Source organism: Sorex fumeus, unplaced genomic scaffold (genome assembly GCF_029834395.1).
Source record: "Sorex fumeus unplaced genomic scaffold, SorFum_2.1 ptg000037l, whole genome shotgun sequence".
Classification (NCBI taxonomy): domain Eukaryota; kingdom Metazoa; phylum Chordata; class Mammalia; order Eulipotyphla; family Soricidae; genus Sorex; species Sorex fumeus.
Genome location: NW_026606094.1, coordinates 38,155,585 through 38,176,222, shown reverse-complemented (window position 1 = coordinate 38,176,222; position 20,638 = coordinate 38,155,585). Strand labels below are relative to the sequence as shown.

At 38.0% G+C, this 20,638-nt stretch overlaps 1 protein-coding gene across 1 annotated transcript in view; it reads right to left on the bottom strand.

The window, feature by feature from the left end:
- Positions 1-20,638, bottom strand: part of GRM3 (glutamate metabotropic receptor 3) — a 242,985-nt gene that overhangs the window by 12,777 nt on the left and 209,570 nt on the right. The window contains exons 4-5 of the mRNA XM_056118109.1: positions 14,283-15,349; positions 2,627-2,801 (exon numbers count right to left, since the gene is read on the bottom strand). Of these exons, the coding sequence (XP_055974084.1) occupies positions 2,627-2,801; positions 14,283-15,349 (1,242 nt within the window). The remainder of the gene's footprint in view (positions 1-2,626; positions 2,802-14,282; positions 15,350-20,638) is intronic.

Below are 20,638 nucleotides of genomic sequence, written 5' to 3'. Positions count from 1 at the left end.
ATGAGATCAATTTTATCCTTTTCGGAGACTCCTAAATAGCATTTAGGAGGCCTGGGGGGTCAAACAATACTTGGCCAGTCATCTGGAGATTGAGTGTGAGGGTTTCAAGACGTGGTGCAACTCTATCCCTGCAGTCCTGGGCATCCCTGGGCCTTTGGCAGTGCTCTGATTCCTCCAGTGTTGTGCCAGCAATGCTCTGAGGAACATGTGGTGCCAGGAATAGCCAGGGTTAGAGGCATTCAAGGTCTTAACCACTGAACTATTTCTCTAGCCCCAAATTTTATACCTTTTTCCCCTTGTTAGGCCACCAATATTCAGTACTGCTCAGGGATTACTTCTGGCTCTGTGATTAGGGATCACTCCTGATTAGGGGACCATATGCAGTGTAAGTATTTGAAGGATGGTTGGCCACAAAGCAAATACCTGACTCCTGTGCTATCTCTCAGGTTTTATACCTTTTAAAAGTAAAATTATTAAAAATGCAATTTAGTAGCAAAACAGATCTAAATGATAGGCTGCTTAGAAAGCTACCTTGATATAATAACTGGGCCACTAACAGATAGCGTGCTGAGTGACAGGCTAAACAGGTTAAATGGCATTGTTTGCTGTATATGAGTATTTCTGGAATTATAAAGAAAAACTTGATTTGGTAAAGTGTCCTTGTTCCTTCAGGAATTTATTAATTTCTAGTATATGTACTAGAAATTGATACTGTCATTTCTAAATTATAGAGGTCTAGATGTATGAAACTTTGAACAATGTCAGTGGAAGGCTTATGGACTCTACTAAATAGTTTGGACAATAAGAGCTTTGACTCTTAAAACTTTTTTGTCCAGAAGTAAGTCTTGCTACACAACATAGGTAGATCTTTTCCCTGGAAAGCCTACCAAATACACAGCTTCATGATGACTTTCCTAGCTTTTTCTAAGCAAAGCAGCATAATACAGAAGTCTGGTGCTATGACTTTGAAAATCACTCTGAATTCTGACTTCATCACTTACAATATATGTGACCTGGGGCATTCTATGTCTTAAGGAATTTTGAGCATTAAACTTTATGTGTTGCAAGCTACCGAGAGTATCTCGCCCGCACGGCAGAGCCTGGCAAGCTCCCCGTGACATATTCGATATGCCAAACACAGTAACAACAAAGTCTCCAATGGAGACGTTACTGGGCCCGCTCGAGCAAATCGACGAACAACGGGAGGGCCTTTACCTTTACCTTTATGCTGCATAAGGCTCAGTACATGTAAAACACTCAGTAAATAATAGATCCTGTTAGCTTTTCTTATTTTTACTGCCTGTTCTTTCATTTCTGGCTACCTATTATAGTCAAACTGTGGAAAAGAGATCTGTTTGCTCAAAAAACTTCAAGTTTCCCTAAGATTTAAGAAAAATGACTTCCAAAGTGTTATCATATTCTGGAACTTAACCATTGTTAACACCTGGAAATGTAGCTGAAAAGTCATTAGCAATCCCACCTTTACAGCAGTTCACGAAGGAGGAGGTATGTAACTGAACATGTACTAGCAGCAGGCAATCTTATTTATGTAAAGGTTACCTTACTCAATTATGTACCTGACTATAAAAACTTAGGCATAAAGTAACTGCACTCTGTGATGCTGAGTTGCCATGAATTATCTTTTCTAATCTCCTCAAGGCAAAATTAGGAAGTTGTCATTTGTCTCTGTCATATCAAGTCCTTCCCTCCAGTCCCTTTTCCTCCTATCCTTCTCCAAGTGAATATAGAAAGCCTACTTCATTCCACAGATGAACTGAAAATGGCTGAGAAGGTTGTTCCTGTAGGGATATTTGTACTAAAGAATGAAGTCAATGGTTGCCAATGGACACTCGGACAGGGCAACAGGAGAGCGAATTTTGCAATAGAAAGTTATCCCAGAATCCATCAGTTCATAATGCTTTCTCAGCTGCAAAATAGTGGGCATTTGACCTCAGAGAAAATTAGATTCCAGCATTTTCCAAGGTGTGTTCTGTGGGATGTTAGATGATTTAACTTTTGTCAAAACTTCAAAGAAAATCTGTGAATAGAGGCTATTCATAGGTTTGTTTGTTGTAGATGTTTTCAAAACTGTGAACTTGTTCACCTTATAGGAGATAGTTTGAACTTCCTATGAGATATTTAGGATTAAATATTTTTTTAAAAATCTTATTTCCCTCTTTTATTATTTTATGAAGTTCTTTAAACATCTAAGTTTGTGGCATGGAACATACTTTACAGAGTACCAATGTACTACAACCCTGTAGATTCATAAGTGAAAGGAAGCAGGAAACAATAAGTGATTTATTCAAAGTGGCTCATTGTATTTAGAGATCTATAGCAGAGTTAGCACTAGAAACAGGTCCATTAACTCCACAGCATAGCCAATACTCCAAACTGCTGTTATAGATTTATTATCTTGTTTGGTAGAATATTAAAATTATTTGACTCTTCTCACCATTGTATCTCTAGCACCTGGCTCAGGGCAGTGGAATGCAAGTTATTCCAACTGAATTGAACCTCTTCTTGGGCATGGAGTGTGTTGTCCATTCTATGTCTCTTCCTCTCCCACTCTGCTGTCTATAAAAATGTTGGGTCTGAAAGTGTCAATGCCACATGCCATACTTACACTGAGAATATGTGGTCCCAGTCCCACTGACACTGAACCTGTTGAGATGCAGTCTGTGTGTGACCACATTCTTCTGGGGTTGAAACAGGATAATGTGCACCTTGGGTGCAAACAAGCATCCCAGGACAACAAAACCACTCAGGCTAACGGAGATGCACATGGTTGTCGTCTGCACCTGTAAGATAAGGTTACATAGTTTAGTTTAATTGCAGGTAAAACCCTGAATTATCTGCAATTAAATTAAATTATCATGTCATAGATAATTATTTGAAATATTCTTACTTCAGGATATTGATGAAAATATTGCTTAAAATTTGTAAACAATATCTGTGTGGCTAAGATATCATTTGAATTTTCTTGTTTTATCTGTTTTATCTTTATTTGTATAAAAATATTTCTGCGGAACACTGAAGTTAGTTTTTTCAGTTACAAAATATCAGTAATCAATGAGCAAGTGACCAAACTGTTGATCATTTTCATTGGTCAGCTTGGCCTATTTTAAGGTTTATTTATTCTATGAACAAAAGGGGAACTTTTCATTGTCTATCTTTTGAAGGAACTCTGCCTATCAGCTGTTCAATACTGGGCAGATCTTCTGGGGTACCTACTATTTTATTTATTGTTTATGTTTAATTATAATTTGGGTTTACAATATGTTTACAATAGTTTTAACATTTATGGTTTTGATGTACACAATTACCATATGTCGTCACTATGAAAATGCCCCAAACCCTCCACCTTTGTCCTAATTTTAATTCCTTTTAATTTCTTCATTTATTTCTCTTTAGAATTCTGATATATCAGGTATATACTAGGCTTGCTTTTTGTTCCCTACATTTCTATAAGCTAAGAATTTTCACTCCCACCTTGCTTCTGCTAAATTAGATTTATTATCTCTTCTTTTTTGTTCTCATACTCTCCTCTTCTCTGATCTCATCATTTGTCCTGGCATTATCTCTCATATTTTTTTGGGAAAAATCCCAAGTTAGAGTCTATATATTTTATCACATCCAGTATTAAAAAACAGAAATTAATTCTATCAGTTTCTACTCTGAACAGCTATGGTAAATTCTAGAAAAATTTTAGAATTTTCTCCTCCACCCTCGTCCCAGCAATGGTAATACCAGCAAATATAATTTTTAATACCCTTAAGTACCCAATCTTCCACTCTAATCAAGTAATGCTACAGACTGAGCAATTTGGAAAAGTTTAATAACTTTAGAAGCCTCCATCTTCCTATTTTTATATTAAAAATATCAGCCTACACATATAGCACAATTCTTAAGACTGCAGTTTAACTTTCAGTGCTGAAAGCACAATACATCCTCATTATTAAAAGCTCTTATTTCTCTTAACCACTTTAGTACCCTTCAACTTGGCCCCTTTCTGCATCCTTTTACTTTTTATGTCCTCTCAGAAAAGAATCTGCTATCTAATTCCAGGATCTAAAGGCCCTGGTAAATGATAAATTTTGTTCTAATTAGTATTCTAAATTTAATTACCAGTATTTTTAAACATATATGTGTGTATATGCTTTTACATATACATCTGTAAGTATATATGATATGTCTAAATATATTTAAATATATTACAGATATACTCTTCCTGCCTTAGAGTTGACTACAGGAACAATATGAGAAATACTAGATATTACAGCTGGGGTGAGACAAGTTCAAATGACAAGGAAATCTTTTGTAAAATAATTTCTGTAACTTATTCAGAGAGACTTTTATGAGGGAAAGACCCCTGGACAAAACTGCTGTGTGTTCTATATCCTTCATTCTTCATTCAGGGTTTTGAATATCTCTGCTTTAAAGGATCACCTGAATGTGGACATTCCAGAGAGCTTTGTGTTTTTCCATGAGCTTGTGGAACCTGACTTAGGGTTTGATTTCTAACTTCTGTGTGCTCTGGTTTGGGGTCTGATTCCTAAATTGCACCTTTAAAAGGTGAAGAGAGACCAAATTACTTTTGGAACACAGCACAGAATTGTGCTACTGTATTGATATAGTTGTACACCCCCCCTTTTTTTGAGATAGTTTTCTTTTTTTTTTGTTTGTTTTTGGGGTCAGACCCGGCGATGCACAGAGGTTACTCCTGGCTCTGCACTCAGGAGTTACTCCTGGTGGTGCTCAGGGGACCATATGGGATGCTGGGAATTGAACCCGGTTTGGCACGGTGCAAGGCAAACATCCTACCCGCTGTGCTATCTCTCCAGCCCCAAGATAGTTGCACTCTTAAGAAAAATATTTATTTTTGATTTGGGGGGTCACACTCAGCACTGCTCAGGGCTTACTCCTCTCTGAGTGCTCAGGGATCACTCCTGGTTGGGCTTGAAGGACTCCATGCAGGGACAAGGATCTGCACCTTTGCCACTCTACTATCTCTGCCGCCTCCTAGAATTTAGCAAAAAAAAAAAAAGGATGTAAAAGAGGTTATAGAAGAGGATGTAGAAGAAGGGACAAGTTGGTTCACTCTAAAGAATAATCATGGGGTGCTTGGAGCCCATATGGAGGAGCCTGGAGTCCAGCCTAGAATGAGGCTGGAGAAATCTGGCTGGATGCCCTCATGCTGAATAGAGAGCCACAGGAGACAGCTCAGAATGGATAAACACTGGCCAACTCACTCAGGAGGAAAGGGCCAAGGGAAAATTCAAAAAAATCACATGAAAATACCCTTGACTTTTCTACCTATGGTTGTTATCTTTAAAAGTCCACTCAGATACAAGAACTCTCTTTCTTTATTGCTGTAACCAGAACTTCAAGAGAAGTAGAAAATGGTGAATTGGACACGTGAGAAAAAAGAGAAGCCAACTCTTGGGTTCTTAGTCTAAGGCTATCTAAGTCTAAGTCTCTAGAAACTGAGGCTTACTGTAGTCAAGATATAATCCTGACAATTAGACATTACTAACAACTACTCAGCTGCAAATGATTATAGCACCCGATGTTACCAAATAGCGTAGGAATCTTTGGGTCTACTATGAGTTGTGTGATTTTTTTTTATTACTTGCTCTGTCCACAGAACCCAAATGGTGTTCCATATAAGCACTGAGCACTTGAATATGTCCAATGGAATTTTCATTCAGAAGTGGAGGCTGATTACCCTTACTGCATGATAAAGGCCAATGCGAGTATAACTAAGTTGCATTTTGATAATGAACTATCAACAATATTATTCAATATACCTGTCTTAAGTTTGGTAACTTTAACTTTTGTTTGTACCAAATCCAAGTGTCAATCTCATATTTTTAGTTGTAAGTTCCTTCAAGATTGACAGTAGTGAATTCTGTATTTGTTTATGATTTGTTCTGTTCATCTTTGTACGCAAATAGTCTGCACTGTTTGTATCAACACATGATACACCTCATCTCTGTCTTCTCTTTGATTTCCTGAGCACATTTCCCTCATATTATCTTATTTATGTATGTTGACTTTTTAGCTTCCACCAAAACTTGAGTGCTGGAGTATCTCTGGTACCTATTTTGGAATCTCTTTTCTTCCCCATGTCACTGTGTTCTATGGCTTAAATGTTCCCAAATTGATGAAGCTAAAAATTGTTTCTGTCTGATACTCCCCTGGCTCTCCAGACTTTCTATTTACTTTGGTTTTGAGCAATACTCAGCTGTGCTGAAGGCTTACCCTGACTCTATTGTCAGGGGTCATCCTCTGTAATCAGAGGACCATATAAGGTTTTGAGGATGGAGCCAGTTTGGTCATGTGCAAAGCATGCACCTTGCTCACTGCACTAACTCTCTTTTGTCTGGAAACCCTCACTCCTTAAGATAATATGTGTGTAGCAAGGAGGAATATAGCTGGATATAGCTGCTTATACATATACTATATGTCTCTTCTACGACAGTGTAGCAAAGGGTCAATTATAAGGGTCAATGTATTATAAAAGAGTCAGTTTCCTTTGATATCACACATTTTGTCCTGCAATGTTGCCTCCCATTTCAGTGGTCACCTCTGCATAGCTGTGGGAACTGGGATATAGGGAAGCTGAGTCAGTGCTGTGACTGGCAGCTGCTATTGTGAATTATAGTACTTTTGTCTACATTGACAACATGGAGGCTAACCAACTCCTTACCCTGTAAGTGGTGTCATGTTTCAGGTTCTATGTTTTTGATAGTATTGGAAAGGAGAGTGAAATTGCTTTCTCTTAGCAGAATTTCAAGGACCTCATGGGCTGAATAACATGATTTGAAAGAAGTCTATGGGTATCAGCAAATGCCTTAAATTGCACAGCCAAGGAAGGCGATAAATGGTATTTCTTTTTATTGCCTGTTACTGAGAATTTTTCAACACTTGCTACTAACGCCCTTGGAGTTGGAGAAGGAGGGTGGGGTGGATTTTCTTGTCAGTCTGATTCAGACCTGTCCAAACTTAACAAGTACTACAACAGATCAGGGCAGACACAAAGCTATATTCCCTCTCACTTGGAAGTTAGGCCTGCAATGAACATAAAAATAAGGCAAAAACTGAGCCAATGGTTTAAATTTCAGTTTGTTTTCTTGGGGCATGAAGGGGCAGGGCAGATAGTGATGTTGAGGAAGAATGACAATAGCAGGCACCTCTCAGGACTTCAGGAGAAGTGTTCTTTCTCTGTGTGTCTCTGTCTGTGTGTGTCTCTGTGTGTGTCTCTGTGGTGTGTTTCTGTCTCTCTCTGCCTCTCTCTGTCTTATCTCTCTCTCTCTCTCTCTCTCTCTCTCTCTCTCAGAACCAAGCTACAAATGGGGAGCATTGGTCTTTTCTGTGTGATTTCTCTGAGGTAAAAAGTGCTCTGAGAATCTCTAGATGAAACACTGACTAGTATTTGAGCTCTCACTGACCTGGATTTGGTTTAAAATGCTGACAAAGAAACTGTATCAAGGAATGAGAAGCCACAGACACAAAGAAATCTGATAAATTCCTGCAATATGCCTCAACATGGGAAAATTTCCCTCACCCTTATATTAAAACCAGGCAAGACTCTGAGAGATAACAGGATGAGACGAGAAATGACCCAGATTAAGGTACTCCTTACAAAAATGTTCCTAATATATCTAAATCTTGAAAGTGCCTAAATCAAATGCTTTAAACAGAAAAGGATGTGCCCCCAGCTTCGGAGCACAGGAGTTCCTGAGCTGAAATGAATACTGACAAAAATGATCATCTGGCCATCTCATTTAGGTCTGCGGGTTCACAGCATTCTTATTTGGTCGAGCCACCCATAGCTGCCACATGCTGACAGAAAGCAGGTATACTTGGGGCTGTCTCTCTTTTCATGTGACCTGCTTTCCTGCTTACTCTCCCCTCTCAAGGGAAAGATGCTTAAGGATAGGATGAAGGTTTCTACAAAACTCGGGGTGGTGAATTCAACATGCACCAGCATACTTCAGGGAAACTCAGGAAGGGGAGGATTCTAACGTTTTGTATCATTAGATTACTGACACCCAAGTCACTAACCTGCCCATACCTGTTAGGGGTGAGGGATGGCAGCAACAGGGCAACTGTGTCATGTGCTTAAGATGTAAATTCAAGAGGGAACCCCAAACCCAGTAATCCAGGCAATAATTTACTGCAGTATTAATAAAATAAACTCCATAATGCAGGCAATGCTATTTTAAATAACAGGTTCAGCAGTAGAACTGTATTATAACATATTCAGTTTTCTGGCAGAGAGAAAAATCAGTACTCACCCTGTCCTGATTACTGTTTCTGTGTGCATTATCTAGCTCACTTTACATCCTTTGGTGAAAATTGGAATTCAGGGAACTGACATAAATAGACTCTCTGACTATTGTAATGGTGGTTAATAATAAAATCCTTGTTTTTGGAATTAGGAGTCTGACGTCTTCTGCCAATTGTTGGCCCCACAATCAGGTAGGCTGCCTTATTCGACTGTAAGGTGGAGAAAAACTCTCCACAGTTCTTCATGTGTAATAAGCTACATGTCTGACATTTCTTTGTTAATAGCACGCTATCAGCTCTCACCACCTTGCCTCTGACTGGACCGCCTACCAATGTCCCCTAACTAGTATCCCCATCCCTGCCTTTGCCTGTGTTTCATACATAATGCCGTGAGAATATTGATTTATTTTCTAAAATAGAAATCCAATAATTGTGAGACTAAATGACCCTCCTTAAAATATTTCAATGGTTTCTTTTTTCAATACAGAATGAAATTTTACCTTTTTTTTCTACAGCTATGAAGTCCTCCATGATCTAGCTCTCCTACCTGTCTCTTCTGTACAAATAACTTCCATTTACTCATTAAATCATAGTCTATATATCTTTCTTTACTAAGACATTTTTGCCTAGGAGTGTTTGTGTTTGCTTTTCCTTCTTTCTAAAATGTAGAACTCCAGTGGCCTCCTTCCTATTCTTTATTGTCATAAAAGAGCTAGCAGAGGTGGCATATATTTTCTGAAAAAGTTGAAATCATATTTTTAAAATGTCTAGTCAGGTTACAAACAATGGGATTTCTTTGTATCTTGTCAGAATTCTAGAGTCGCCTCCAAAGTCTCTGCCAAAATGCTTCACCTGTTTCTACCCCAATAACAACCTGACATCTTGATGCTTAAAGCAGTGTCCTTCTGTTAGCAATGTCTCAATGACCTTGGACCCTAGTAAAAATCCAAACACTTGGGCCCATTCCTTAAAGAACCAGGTCCTGATTTTAACAAAAGTTTTAGGTGATTTTTAGCACCTAAATCTTCACATTATAGTTAGAAAAACCATCAAGCCATGTGCTTACCACTGCACAAATATTCCTGCATCTTTGTCTGTCCACTAGTTAAACTCTCCATTTCTAACCTTCCTTCCACTCTGTACTGTCACTGTCACTGTCCTCCTGTTGTTCATCGATTTGCTCAAGCGGGCACCAGTAACGTCTCTATTGTGTGATTTGTTTTTACTGTTTTGGGCATATCAAATACACCATGGGGAGCTTGCCAGGTTCTGCCCTGTGGGCAAGATACTCTCAGTAGGTTGCCAGGCTAAGAGACTAATCTTTGATAGTGGTATCTCCAAGACCATACCTGTTGACATATTTTTGGCAGGCATAAATGAATAAAACATTCAGCAATTACTGTTAATCCCTCTATAGATATTTTTCTATCCTAATATGACCTGGTTTTTATGTACACTATATAAAGTATATATTGGGTCCCTGGTGACTCAAACTACCTGGGATGGTTCTGTTGTGACCCAGAAAGACAGAGGAAATTTGTATATTTCTCAAAGCTCCTTTGGATTTTCAGATTCCTCCCCAGGTTCTTTGTTTTGTCTTGATGCTTGTAATTATTTCAATTACTTCAGCTTGTTCTTGGCTCTACTCTTTCAAATCCAACCTTTATATTAAAGATAGATATATTTGTGGCATACTATGGAAGGCATGATATTATATCAGAAAAATCTTGTCATATTGTTTCTCAACTGTGCCACCTGGGAAGTTAATTATCCTTTGAGTCTATTTACTTGTCTTTCCAATTAATAATAAAATTTGCTTTCTAGGGTGCTAATGAGGATGAGTGCACTCATGTATGTGAAGAATATAGTAAAGTAAGGTCTCAGATTTGATGAGGAAGGGGTAGTTCTTTTATTTCCTTTTATTTCCGTGTCACTTATTTTCAAGTTGAGGGTGTCTGAAGATTCTTGGCCAAGTGGTCAATGGTTCAATTTGAAGGCCTGAAAATGTGATGCTGCTTGAGCCCTCAGTACTGGGGATTACCTGGAACACTCACCCCACACACACCCAGCAGTACCACCACCCTGGCAGTGCTTGACTTCATCCAGGGCTGTATTTGGTAATGCTAAGGAGAGTAAGGTGCTGGGAATCAAACCTGGGTTGGGAGTCTGCTAGGAATCTGTCCTAATCCAGTACTATCCCTCAGTCCCTCACTTTTGGCCTGAGGAAACAACCAACCAAAAGAAAACAAAGACTTCAGAGTCTTTAACCATTATTTAAATGGATTCCTGTTCCTCATCTAATCTGACCTAGATGTTAATTTTTATTAATTTCTTATGAGATCCTTTATCCAACTTTCACTTGAATAAAACCCATATCTTGAGTACTTTGTTCTTGGTTCAAGAAAATTTCATATGCTCTATATTCTCTAACTACCTTAATTATGTCTGTTTTCAACCAGGTACATGATGAAATTCCACCTCTTCAAGTAGTATTCCTGAAAAGACCAAGTTCTTAACAATTCAAATCTTCGAAACTTGTTGGCATTTAAGAGCCTGCATACCAAGTTAATTGTAAACAATCCTATATTAACTTGATTTTTTCATTCTTGTCCTCCCCCAGCTGTGAGATGCATTCAAAGATTTAAATAGTACTTCATATTTATAACTCATAATAGATGGCAAAACACTGACTCATGAATCTTGTTGACTGATGCCCAATTTTTTTCTAGCCATTCTTAGTAGTTGCTAATTCTATCTGGGCCACATACTTTCCTTCTGGGAAAATTTAAATCTTAGTGTTTCTCTGGAATTTCTAGAACAAGGGTCTTAAGTTCAAATGCTTCTAGGGTTTATGCAGATCCTAGTGAAGGGCATGAAATATGAGGATTTGGGGTTGATAAAATTATGGTCAATAGTAATTGTTAACCATCTAAATGCATAAGCGTTTAGAAGGGCTAACTGTTGTGTATAAGAATATGGTCTTGTGCTTTTATTTTGTCAACAGATGCAAATAGTCTGGATATTTATGTGAAATTTCTCAATTATTTAACTTTACCATATGTCTCCAGGAATTTCCAATCAATGCAGATCAAACTAAAGACATTTCTATTGGGTTGGAAGAATATTTTTGATATACTGGATTAATGGTCCTCAGTTTGGGCTACAAATTTGTCACTTGGCCTGCTTTGAAAAATCCTGCTTTCTAGACAATCTGTCAGAAAAATTAAACCAGAATATGTGGGTTGTTCCCTTACATATCAATATTTTCCTCCAAAACCTACCTATTTAATTTATTCACGATCACGATCACGATCATCCTGTTGTTCGTCGATTGTCTCGAGCAGGCCCCAGTAATGTCTCCTTCGTCCTAGCCCTGAGATTTTAAAAAGTGCCATATTCAAGGCTCTTTCAGGGTTAGGAGAATGAGACCCATCATTGTTACTGGTGTTTGGCATATTGGGTACACCACGGGGAGTTTGCCAGACTCTGCCATGTGGGCAGGTTAATTTAATTTATTATGTAGCAAAAATTGAAATCGCTGTGTGGTAACTCTAGTTACTTTCTAATTTTTTTGTAAACTTAGGGTTGACATTATTTATAAGAAGTGAGATCTCAGATAATCTTAGTGTTATTGGACGTCTTAATTAACCCAGGTCTGAAAGTAGTTTTTCAATCTTCATCTTATAACTTCTGACAGGTGTTGAAAATTTGAGTATCTTAAGCTAATACCATTTAACTGCATTACTGTATTTCTATCATGTTAAATGGAAAAGGGTCCCTTTTGTGTTTTGAAATAAATGTTAAGTCAATAAAAATTTTTTTATAATACCAGTTTTTCAATCTTGATAGTGTTTTGAGAATGAATAGTGTTACATAATATGCCTAGGGCAAAATAACCATCATTGCAGTTTCTACATTCTCAGTTTGTATAGCCCAAATAATGTTGAATAATATGGCCTTCTAATAGCTTTTATAATATATTTTTGTTCTTTTGTTTTGTGGGGGGAGGCACATCCAGCAGTGCTCAGGCCTTACTCAGGACTTTGTACTCAGGAATCATTCCTTCTGGGACTCTAGGGACCATATACAGGGTTGGAGATTAAACCTGGATCGGCCGTGTTCAAAGCATGTACCCAAATTCTATAAATTTTACGTATTTATAGGAGTAGGAATATATATAAAGACAAAGATAGAAATGGGGACATGAAAATACATTAAAAACTATAGTTTTTCATTGTAATCTCCACAGTTTGAAGGTACAATTTTCCTATACCCTGACCTTAAACTTTTCTGCTTCAGTTCTGATGTTTTCTCTTACAGATTTCAAAAATATTTGATAATTGGTAAACGATTTCAAAAATATTTTGTAGCCATAGAAAATCTGACCATTACTCCAACATAAAATCTGATCTTTCCCCCCCCCCCCCCATGCTTAAAATTTAACCTGGTCCTTAGGTTTCAGTCACATGATTGGAAATAATTTAATAGACTGCAAACATTGAGTATTTCTATTCTCTTCATGTATTATTTATTTTGGCTTTCTGGACCACACCCACCAATACTCAGGGGTTCCTCCTAGATTTGCATTCAGGAATTACTCCTGGCAGTGCTCCAGAGACTATCTGGGGTTCTGGGGATCAAACCTGAGTTGGCTGTCTGCAAGGCAAAACCTGTCAGACTATCACTCCAGTCCCTCTAGTCTCTTTATTCTATACTTTAAATAGCTCTACATTTTTTAAAGTACAATTTTCTTGATTTTGGCATTTAGGAATTACTGGTATATGGAGATTTTTGTACTTACATCATAATGATGTAACAAAAAAACCATTAGTCCTCTGTAAAACTTCTATCTAAGAGGACTTAAAAATATAAGGAGAGGTCAGAAGTTGCAGTAGTTAGGACAGGTACCTAGTATGCACCTGGCCTGGATTTGATTCCCAGTACCACATGGCCTCCTGAAAGCTGCTGGATATAGTGCTGGAGGCCACTGAACACCAATGGGTGGCCCTAGTGATCCATAGCATCATGGGCCCTGGGCAGCACTACAATTGAGATCCCTGATATTTAACCACTGGTCAGGCTGAGCAGCACCAGAAATGGCCCCCAGGGACACCACAGCACTACTTATAAGGCCCCCTTTTAAATAAGTAAATTATATATATGCACATATATATAATAAAAACTAATTTTCTTGAAGAGAAATATCTCATACTTATGGGAAAACACTAAAATCAGAATTATAAATGCAAAAGCACTGATAGATGGTTTCAACGTTTTAAGGGATTGGTAACTTTTTCCTTCAGAAGAGATTATAGTTATATTGAAGCCAATATAACTAATTATAGTTATATTGAAGTTAACAATAAACTTATTAAGTATAAGTTTATAGTTATATATAAACATATACAACACATATATATATGTGCGTGTATATTATAGTTGTATAATTAAAGTTGTTGGAAAATTGTAACAAATATTGAATTTTAGTCATTTTTTTGAGACATTGGTCATTTGAGTGAAAGATTTTAGGTCTTTAAACTTATCCCTTACCCTAGTTTTAATGCTACAAGCCTATCTTAATGAACAGATTGATCTGTGGTAGCCTGGTTGTTTTGTGTTAAAAGTCTTCTCAGTTGGTTCTTAGTGGTTTAGTCTTAATCTCTTGTCAATCATTTTTGCAAGTTAAAGTTATGTGTGCATGCATATGTGTATGTAGTATAATACATTTTTCTCCCATTTAATTAAATAATTTGATCATTTCATGCACATTTATCTTCCTCTCTGTACCTAGCATGATGATGTTCACTATGTGCAAAGAGTGAAATACTTTTAAAATGCATTGAATAAGTTTCTATATATAACATGGAAGTTCACTATGGCATGTATTAGTATCTACCTAACTAGTCAGAGGAAATAAAAGCAATATATTTTATAGCCTATGTAACAAAATACTGAAAAAGAAAAGAAGAAACCATTCAAAGACTTACTCTGTAGTCACTTGATGTCACATAAAATATAGGGAGGAAGGCCAACCAGATGATGCACGTGGTGTACATGGTAAAACCAATGAACTTGGCCTCGTTAAAATTTTCTGGGCACTTCCGCGTTTTGAAGGCATACACAGTGCATAAGATCACCAGGACCACATCATATGTAAGGGAGATCAACATGCTGGAATCTCGCACATTGCATTTTAAGATCACTGTTTCGCGCTTCTCTGGAAGGGTGTGCCGCCTGGTGCCTGGAGCCTCTAGGATGAGCCACACAGACACCACCACAATTTGCACTAGTATCAGACCCAGGCAGATGAAAACCTGAGAACTTGGGCTGATGAACTTGGGCCTCTGAGCGCCATTCTTTACCCCATCGAAGATGCGCGCAATGCAGTTTGTCTTGGTGAGCAGGGCTGAGTAACAGATAGCAAAGGAGGTACCCAGCCCAAGTCGCCGTAATGCACAGATGACTGGTGAGGGCTTGGCAATAAAGAAGAATGTCAAACAATAGGACAGGCTAACCCCAAACAGCAAGATGTAGCAGAGCTCCCGGCCTGATGCTTTGACTAAGGGTGTATTATTGTGTTTGATAAAAACAACCACAACCATGCATGTACACATAAAACCCAGGCAGGCAATAGTGACTGGACCAATGGCCCATGCATCTTCCCATTTGATGTAGTCCTCAGGAAGGTCAAAGCAACTAGATAAGTCAGCAGTGGGCCACTGTCCAGGGCCACAGTCCATACAGGTAAACTCGTCAGCCAGGTATTCGTAAGGTTCACAGGGGATGCAGATCCAGCAGCAGACGTCCCCTGGTTGCATATTCTTCATTTCATTGGGAGCACAGGGGTCACTGCACTGGGAAGTGGGAATTGAGTTCCGGGACCAGTGGATGGAGTCGACGTCTAGTGATAAGGTTTCTGCCCAGTGACCGACCTTCAAGTAGGAATACTTGCCACCAATGTACTGAAAATTGAACACGTTGTATCGTCCCATTCCATCTCCAAAAGCATCAAACTTGACAATGCTATCTGCACCTTTATTTGGGTTGAATGGAGCTGTGACATATAAAGTGAAAGAAAAAACAAAAAAGAACATTTTAGGTTTCACAGGTGTGATTTTTCAATAACATGTCATACACTTAGCAAAACTCAAAAAAGGCAGGAAATTTCAGTTTAGGTCAACTGAATAAAATGAAATTGTATATATATTTATAACTTATATCCTGATAAATTCTATAAAAGTGATAGTTTTTTATGTAAAAAAATCATACAGTTCTAGCAAATTTTTTAAAGGATACATTATTTTGCTTGGAGCTTCAAAGGTGTGCTGGTTCTTTTTAACTAGTGCTGAAAATAAACAATTACAAAACAAAATGTTGACCATAGGTATGTGAAATGAAAATAATTTCCAAAAAACAACATAAACAATACAAACAGTGAATGTTCATAAAGTAATATTTACAATTCAGATTATAGATAACAGGGAAACTTCTAATATATATAAAATTCTCAAAACCAAATGGATAAATGATCAAAGGACTTCACTAAACAAGGATTTCACTAAGAAGAAAAAGTAAATTGCTCTTAAATACATGAAAATCTGCTCAGTATTAGTCAAAAACACAAATTGTCATAGACAGGTTGGTGGGTCCTAACAATGTCTTCGAGCTGCTATGAACAGCACAAAAAGTAGGTTCAGCTTGCTTTCAAAACTAAAAGCTGATCTGCTGACACCTTTAAGTTTTAGCCAGTGCAATCCATCTTGGATCCAGTTTGAATCAAACCTCCAGAACTCCTATACACCAAATTTATGTTGCTTCAAGAGATGAAATTTGTGACGATTTGCTACCCAAACAATAGAAAACAAATGCACAAATATATTTGGCAGGCAATTCTACTTAAGCAATAAACCTCTTATACTGCTTATAAATGCTAAAGTTGTATACCTCCAAAGAGAGCAATTTGACATTTTCAAAATTTCACATGCATGCAACTTTTGACTTGGCAACTCCAGTTTGTGGATTGTATCCTACATACTTTAATATGAGTGCAATGATGCTTTTCTAGTGTTCCTTATTTCAGAATCTTTGGTAACAGAAAACTGTGCATGACTTCATTGTTCAACAGTGTCATGAATATGAAGGCATAATGTATAGCTCTGTAAAGAAATGAACAATGGGTTTTTGTATAAAATAGGTAAAAAAAAATCTAAAACTCTGGATTGGAAAGATAATGCAGGAATTAAGACACTTTCTTTGCCATAAACCCCCTCCTGCTGGCGCCAGATAATCTCATCATCAGCCACCATCCAGATCACACAGATTTTTCTCCTGGAAGGGAGCAGCATGATGCCCCCCATAGCCATGCCACGGAACTCCACACCAGGCTGTTTCACTTGGGGCGCCCCAGAGTGGGGTGCGATGAGAGCCCTCCCGGCCCCAAGGGACCCAGGCCTGGAAGCTGAAAACCTCCAGAACCAAACCGCCACCCATGCTCAAGGCCACTCCCCACACTCTAGGGCTAAGCCTCACACATGAGTAAGCATATTCCTGGGCCAGGAGGCTGCATTTCCAGCCGCACGACACAGTATAAGACAGTCCCTATCCATTTTTATAAGTACTACACCACATTTGATGGGGTTCAAATAATAGGTAAAAAATCATAGAGGGAAATATATAATATGCATATATACATATTTTCAGATAGATATACGAAAACTCACATAACTCAACCTTTAACAACATGTTATTGATATCCTAAAGAATGTCTTAATGGCTTCTGCCAAAATAGAACAATCTTCACACTGTTTCCTCTATGGAAACTTTCGAGGCCTTTCAGAGGTTTTTCATAACAGAGAATACAAAATATATTATTTCAGTTGTGCTTTGGGACAGGGATTGGGGCTTGGGATGGAAACATCCCAAGGTTGGTGGTGGAAAGGTGTAATGGTGGTGGCTTGGTGTTTGAATATTAAATGTAATCAAATTTTGTGAACTACTTTATAAAATAAAAAATATTACAAAAATTGCAAATAGTGATGTAGGCAGATAGACAGGAAAGACTCTCCGTAATGAAATTCAGATCAACAAAAATCTGAGACTGATCCACTCTGTGGATTAAAAAAAAATGAAGACCTGATAAGATCTTCAGCAGCTGACCCTGAGGGGATTGGGCCCCTCCCCCAAGAAGTTCCTCAAACACTTCCCTTGGACCTCTCCCTAGATCTGATTAACTTTAGTGATTCAGCCCCAGAAGACTCCAGAAATGTTCTGGACCAAGACAACCCAAGAAGAGCCTATAAAAGCCACCTTGAACAAAGCAAAGGCATGCATATGCTGCCCGAACCCGTGTGCTGCTTGCTCTCGCGTGGCCAAGTACATGAGGTGCCTGAGCACGTGTTGCCTACATCTTCCCTCTTGAGATATGTACTTTTGTGCTTTCCTATCTAATGCTGGGATGTGTGTAGGGGCTCTCTCTGCCCTTGGAGAAGCCCAGGTTCTCTCTGGAACACGTTACTCTCTCTGTCTCTCTTTCTCTCTCTGTCTCTGTCTCTGTCTCTGTCTCTCTCTCTCTCTCTCTCTCTCTCTAACACACACACACACACACACACACACACACCTTCAAAAACCCTCCAAATAAAATCTTTTACTTTAAAAAAAAATAAAAAGATACTTTCTTTACATGCAACTAATTCTAGTTTGATTACCGGGACTGAATGACCACTTGAGTCCCTTCATCACTCCCTGGAGTGACCCCTGAGGTCAGAGACAGTAAATAGCCCCTGAGAACTGCCAGGTGTGGTCCAAACCCATCCACTCCCCCGCCATAAAAGAAAGAAAAATTCTAAAAGTCACATTGGTATGTGTACAAAAGTGATATGTAATACAGCTCATTTACTATAAGGCTGAATGTGCTACTTTTCTATGTGAAAGAGGAAAATGGATTAATCTACTCTTTTTTTTCTTTTATGTTCATGAGAGAACTTTGGAAGGAAACCAAACAGTGGTTACCTATGGGTAAAGATGGGAAATGAGCAGCTGCAAAGGAGACATGAGAGGGAAATTATAACAGAGATATTTTACACAATCTCTGAATTTTAAAGCATCCCTATGTATTACCTATTCAAAAATTGAATGATAAAAAACACAAACTGGCAATCAAGATAATCTTACATTTGAAATTTGAAAAGTCTAAGAGAGAGAGACTGAAATAGTTAGAAAAAAAACTTGGAGGACAGAGAAAATACAGGGAATAAAAGACAAAAGCTTCAAGTCAAGTGTTTTATAGATATGAAGCAATACTGCTTATCTCTCAGAGAAGTTCAGTATATTCTTGTGTTTTCAGAAAATTTCAGAAAACAATAAAATTTGAAAATAAAGAAGCAGAAATAGAAAACCAATATAAGCATTGAAGTATAAATTTGAGAAAGCCCTAAGATTTTGATGAAAATACTAACAATAGAAAGTAGAATATAAGAAAAAAATTGAAAATAAGTCTTAATTCAGAAAAATAAATAAGGAGGACCATTATTAAAAATGTCATATTAAGGCCTACCCCAAGAAAGCAAGAGAATAATTCTCTCTCATATGCTTGTCAAATTCATGTAAATAATATGCACATGTATTATTATAATAAAAATAAATTATAGTGTATAAAGAATAAATGAGGAAGGTCAGGCAGAAGGGCCTGCAAAGTAAATTATGAGAATGATTTTACTGCAAATATTATAGCTGCTTGATTATTGGGTGGCAGACAATATTTTGGATGGAATTTTGAAATATGTTTGCCTTCACTAAATTTGCTAAATATTTAACAAAAAGTATGATCTAGTTTCCAAGACATTTAAATATATAAAACACATTAGAATGCTTCAGATGACTGCAGCAGACAAAATTCTAACCGAAAGCCCACTCTCAGAAAAACATCCTAAGTATGGAATAAACACTGGTTCAGTTTATACTTGAATGAGAAAGAATGAAAGGAGAACCAAAAAGGAAAAGCTAAGTGTGTGTCAAACATGTTTGAGAAATAGTCCTTTTCCTAAAAGGTTATTCCAAACATAATACAGGCCTGGATAGTGAGGAGGCAATTTAGAGAACCAAGCTCTTTTGCAGGTGCGACTGGAGAGATTTTAAGTGACGAAGTCCCATGTAACCCTGGGGTGTTATTGGTCCTGTTGCCTTCCTGATGCCTTTAGTGTTGTCTCTAAGTCAAATGGTTCACCTGGGAAATGGTTCAAGTCTGTTGAACCAGAACCATGGCTCCCTGGAGACAAGCTCTATAGTTCTTCAGTGTGAGGAAACTCTGGGGAGTTTCTTATTTCTCAAGTCAAATTTCACCAAGGGAGCAAGCATCATTTGAGATGGAAAAATAAATCACTTCGCCTTTTGTTGTTGTTGTAACAGGGTGAAAGAACCACAAAGTAAAGATGGCGGAAAGGACTGGAAAGATGGTCAATTATTTTTCAAAAATGCCTCCACTATCTTCTCCCAAGTCTAATTTCAACCCCCTCATAACTCCGGTTCTCGTTTTTCAGGAGCCTGACCTGCTCGTAAACCAAGAGAATGCCATCTCACTGAGCTCATTATCCAATTAGTTCTGACCCCAGTTTCAAATGGATTTATTTGAGAAGTTTAGTGCCAGAGCACCAGGCCTCCTAGGGACCATTTGGTAGAGATGAGGCAAACCTAGACCTTAGAAATATCACAGGTCAATGGTAAGAGAAAATTAAATCAGTTCTTTATTTTTTCCTTTCAGACAGAAGTTCAATTAAGGTAAGACAATAATGTGGCTCTAAACAGGCTTTCAGTAATGGGAATATTACTGCCACTGCTGGGTTCACATTCATAAATACTAATGAAGATTGGAAAAGCTGCTAGCAGCGACATGGCTCCAACTTTACAACCAAGCCCTCACTGTGGGCTCCGGGAGCTAATCCGATGAACTGCCATAATAACACAGATGAGGAGACAGAAAATGGAATCTTCTTTGAACATCTTAGAGGTCAAGGGGTAAAGAAATGAAAATCCTTTAAAGCAACAGATTTTAATAAATATGTATTGGGAAGATGGTAAATATAACAAATTAATCCTTGTGTATCTATAATTTACATACTGAGAAGCAACAATACAGTAGAAGCATTTCTTCACAGTTCCTTCTTAAGAGAACATAAATGTGGGCTAAAGCATCATTTAAACCTCCTAGGCACCCAGTGTCACATAAGGTAAAAGGTAAAGTTAAAGGCCCTCCCGTTGATCATCGATTTGCTCGAGCGGGCCCAGTAACGTCTCCATTGGAGACTTTGTTGTTACTGTGTCTGGCATATCGAATACATCACAGGGAGCT